Source organism: Zea mays, chromosome 1 (assembly GCF_902167145.1).
Source record: "Zea mays cultivar B73 chromosome 1, Zm-B73-REFERENCE-NAM-5.0, whole genome shotgun sequence".
NCBI lineage: Eukaryota > Viridiplantae > Streptophyta > Magnoliopsida > Poales > Poaceae > Zea > Zea mays.
In genome coordinates, this window is record NC_050096.1 from 269,550,467 (window position 1) to 269,554,941 (window position 4,475).

The following is a 4,475-nucleotide window of genomic DNA, read 5'->3' on the forward strand; positions in this document are numbered from 1 at the left end:
TTGCAAAAACAAACCAAGTGGTGGCAAAGAATGATCCATATATGCCAAATTTGATTCAAAACAAATTTGAGTTCTTATTTGAATTGATTTTGTACTTGTTCTACTTGCTTTATGTTGTGTTGGCATTAATCACCAAAAAGGGGGAGATTGAAAGGGAAATGTACCCTTGGACCATGTCTAAGTGTTTTGGTGATTTAGTGTCCAACACAAGTGACTAAGTGTCAAATGGTGGACAAAGTACAAATCAAGTAAAAAGATATGTTTCTCAGACTTAGTACATTGTTTTAGAGACTAATGTATTGTGTCTAAGTGCTGGAAACAGGAAAAGGACAATTGGAAATGTCTTGGCTCGAGCAGCCAAGACTCTGCTCAGTCTGGGAGCACCGGACTGTCCGGTGGTGCACCGGACAGTGTCCGGTGCGCCAGGCTGGCTCAGCCGAACTGGCCGCTCTCGGGAAGAATTCAACGGCATACGGCTATAATTCACCGGACTGTCCGGTGTGCACCGGACTGTCCGGTGAACCAACGGTCGGCCGGGCCAACGGTCGGCTGCGCGATCTGCGCGAGACACGTGGCCGAGCCAACGGTCGGGAGGGGGCATCGGACTGTCCGGTGTGCACCGGACTGTCCGGTGTGCACCGGACAGTGTTCGGTGCGCCAACGGCTCCAAGGCTGCCAACGGTCGGCTTCGCTAAGTAAGGAAGGAAATTCGCACCGGACAGTGTCTGGTGGTGCACCGGACTGTCCGGTGCGCCAAGCAACAGAAGGCAAGAATTGCCTTCCCAGATTGCTCTCAACGGCTCCTAGCTGCCTTGGGGCTATAAAAGGGACCTCTAGGCGCATGAAGGAGAATACCAAGCATTCCTTGAGCACTCTTGATCACTCACACTCCATTCTTGCGCACTTGTTCGACATTCTAGTGATTTGAGCTCCGTTCTAGTGTGCTAGTCTTTTGAGCTTAAGTCTGGGTCTTGTGTGTGCGTATTTGCTGAGATCTTTGTGTCTTGTGTGAGTCGCTAATCCCTCCCTTACTCTGTGCTTCTTGGTGAACATCTTTGTAAGGGCGAGAGACTCCAAGTTGTGGAGATTCCTCGCGAACGAGATATAGAAAAGAAAAGCAAACACCGTGGTATTCAAGTGGGTCTTTGGACCGCTTGAGAGGGGTTGATTGCAACCCTCGTCCGTTGGGACGCCACAACGTGGAAGTAGGCAAGTGTTGTACTTGGCCGAACCACGGGATAAACCACTGTGTCTACTTGTGTTGATTCTCTTGTGGTTACTGTGTTTCGCTAAGACTCTTCTCTAGCCACTTGGCAATACTGTGCTAACGCTTAATCAAGTTTTTGTGATATTTAGTTCAAGTTTTACAGGATCACCTATTCACCCCCCTCTAGGTGCTCTCACACCACCAACTCCATAGCATATGCCGACTGCTGCCACGCTACGGGCCTTGGTTGTCCAATATCTCAGACCTGGACTCCTCATCGCCAAGATAACCTAAGTGTGGCAGGCGCCACCATGTCCTCCTCGACGACACGTACGAACAAAGGCCAGGAGCATGACCGACTCGCCCCGTACCCGCGTCGACGAGCGTCGGTCGACTCACGGCTGCGACCGTGGGCGGGGGCAGCAGGTTGGGGAGGAAGAACAGGGTGAAGGCCGGGAAGACGAACAAGATGTCCGACGACGGCGAAAACGATGGTGCGCGCATGATGTGAAACGTTCTCGTGGATGTGCAATAGCCACTGCGCGAGTCGGTGTCGGAGTTGGTGTCGGACGAATACAGGGAGGAGGTGCATGCTCCTACGCCCTCTGCCGAGAATTGGGTGGCGCGGAGGTGGAGACATGACCGCATGAGGGGAGAGAGAAAAGAAGTAGAATGGCCAACGAGGTGGTGGCAACTGAGGCGAGAACTATCATTATTGTGCGGAGGGGCCATAGTGCTGGTCCAGCCTGACATAATTTTTTTTATTTTACAAAACATCATATATATATATATATACATATATGCAATTTATATTCAATATTATAAACACCTAAGCATGATGTTCTACTTGTTAGACAGTTTTGTCCAGCACTACTTTTTAATATTTTACGCTGAATTGATTTGGAAGAAATGTATGGACTTTTTTTTTAATAAAAAGATGACGCTGGACGACCGTTAAAACTAGTGCTTTAAGTATAGTATAGAAACGAGACTAAATAGAGAGACTAATCTTTAGTATAGCCCATAATTTGTTTAGGCAGTTGATTACAAATGGGACCCACCTCATGCATCTCCCGTTGTCGTAGGAGAGCTTTGGCCATGCACATATCGTGGCTAATATGGACAAGAGTTCCATGGTGTATGCCAGCACTGAAAAAGGTGTCGCTAAAGCAAGCTTGTACGTATAACTGGGAAACGCATTCAAGCAGGTTTGCCGTCACATGTTAAGCAAGGTACGGTGATCTGACATCTATCCCAAGTAACATTGCAACCTGCAACTGCAACATTGCTCTTTGGAATTCCACCTAACATCCATTGTTGCAAGAAGGATCAAGGAACAACCATGGCGCCGCATGTCCTCGTCGTGCCCTTCCCCGGTCAGGGACACATGAACCCCATGGTACAGTTCGCCAAGAGGCTGGCATCCAAGGGCGTGGCCACCACGCTCGTCACCACCCGCTTCATCCAGAGGACTGCCGACGTGGACGCGCACCCAGCGATGGTCGAGGCCATCTCCGACGGGCACGACGAGGGAGGGTTCGCGTCGGCCGCGGGCGTTGCCGAGTACCTGGAGAAGCAGGCGGCCGCCGCGTCGGCGTCGCTGGCGTCGCTCGTCGAGGCACGCGCGTCGTCTGCGGACGCCTTCACGTGCGTCGTGTACGACTCGTACGAGGACTGGGTGCTGCCCGTGGCGCGGCGAATGGGCCTGCCCGCCGTCCCCTTCTCCACGCAGTCGTGCGCCGTCAGCGCCGTGTACTACCACTTCAGCCAGGGGAGGCTTGCCGTGCCTCCGGGGGCGGCCGCGGACGGCAGCGACGGTGGTGCTGGTGCCGCCGCCCTGAGCGAGGCGTTCCTGGGGCTGCCGGAGATGGAGAGGTCGGAGCTCCCGTCGTTCGTGTTCGACCATGGTCCGTACCCGACCATCGCCATGCAAGCGATTAAACAGTTCGCTCATGCGGGAAAGGATGACTGGGTGCTGTTCAACTCGTTCGAAGAACTGGAAACCGAGGTTAGTCACGAATCTGAAGAATTTTTTTTCTCGTTTAATCAATTCAGTTCTTTAAAGAATGGACTAAAACCATCTTGGCCACTTGTTCATGTGCCAAGGTTTTGGCTGGCCTGACAAAGTACCTGAAGGCCCGAGCCATCGGCCCATGCGTGCCGCTGCCCACCGCTGGAAGGACCGCCGGCGCCAATGGCCGGATCACCTACGGGGCCAACCTGGTGAAGCCGGAGGATGCGTGCACCAAGTGGCTAGACACCAAGCCCGACCGCTCCGTGGCCTACGTCTCCTTCGGCAGCCTCGCGTCCCTGGGCAACGCCCAGAAGGAGGAGCTCGCGCGCGGCCTCCTCGCCGCCGGCAAGCCGTTCCTGTGGGTGGTGAGGGCCAGCGACGAGCACCAGGTCCCGCGCTATCTCCTGGCCGAGGCGACGGCGACGGGCGCCGCGATGGTCGTGCCCTGGTGCCCGCAGCTGGACGTGCTGGCGCACCCGGCCGTGGGCTGCTTCGTCACCCACTGCGGTTGGAACTCCACGCTGGAGGCGCTCAGCTTCGGCGTGCCTATGGTGGCGATGGCGCTGTGGACGGACCAGCCGACCAACGCTCGGAACGTCGAGCTCGCCTGGGGCGCGGGCGTGCGCGCGCGCCGCGATGCTGGCGCGGGCGTGTTCCTTCGCGGGGAAGTGGAGCGGTGCGTGCGCGCCGTCATGGACGGGGGCGAGGCGGCGTCTGCTGCACGCAAGGCGGCGGGGGAATGGAGGGACAGGGCTCGCGCGGCGGTGGCACCCGGTGGCAGCTCTGACCGCAACCTGGACGAGTTCGTGCAGTTTGTGCGCGCCGGCGCCACGGAGAAGTGAGAGGCGCTGGCTGTGAAGTGTGAAGGGAGGTGATGTTGCAGGGTCCCAGATGTGACGACGCGATGCGAAGGAGAAACGTTTCGAAACTGGAAGCAAAAAACGGTCGAAAGTTGGTGCCTCTACTTGGTTTGGTTTATGCTTTGGGTCCACCAGCCATAATAATATATAGGTGAGTGCCCGTGCGTTGCAACGGGATCATATAATACCAATAAAAAAATATATATAACACGGAATGACAGGTTAACTTTGCAGCGTTAATAAGTAGTAGAGATTTTACCAATGAAATTACACGGAGCCCAAAAGAGTAAAATTTGTTGAAATTATATGGAGAAGGGGGTCACATATGGACGATGTGCACATAAAGGTGATTAGAGATGAAGCAGTATTGGACACCGAGGAAAGCGGCGACACG

The 4,475-nt window shown here is 54.5% G+C and overlaps 1 protein-coding gene across 1 annotated transcript; it reads left to right on the forward strand.

Annotated features, from left to right (window-relative positions):
• The first annotated feature begins 2,549 nt into the window (after positions 1-2,549).
• On the forward strand, positions 2,550-4,063 carry LOC542250 (IAA-glu synthetase). Its single transcript, NM_001111856.1, is given in 2 exon segments — positions 2,550-3,215; positions 3,314-4,063. Coding segments are annotated over 2 exon segments (1,416 nt in total).
• Positions 4,064-4,475: the final 412 nt, after the last annotated feature.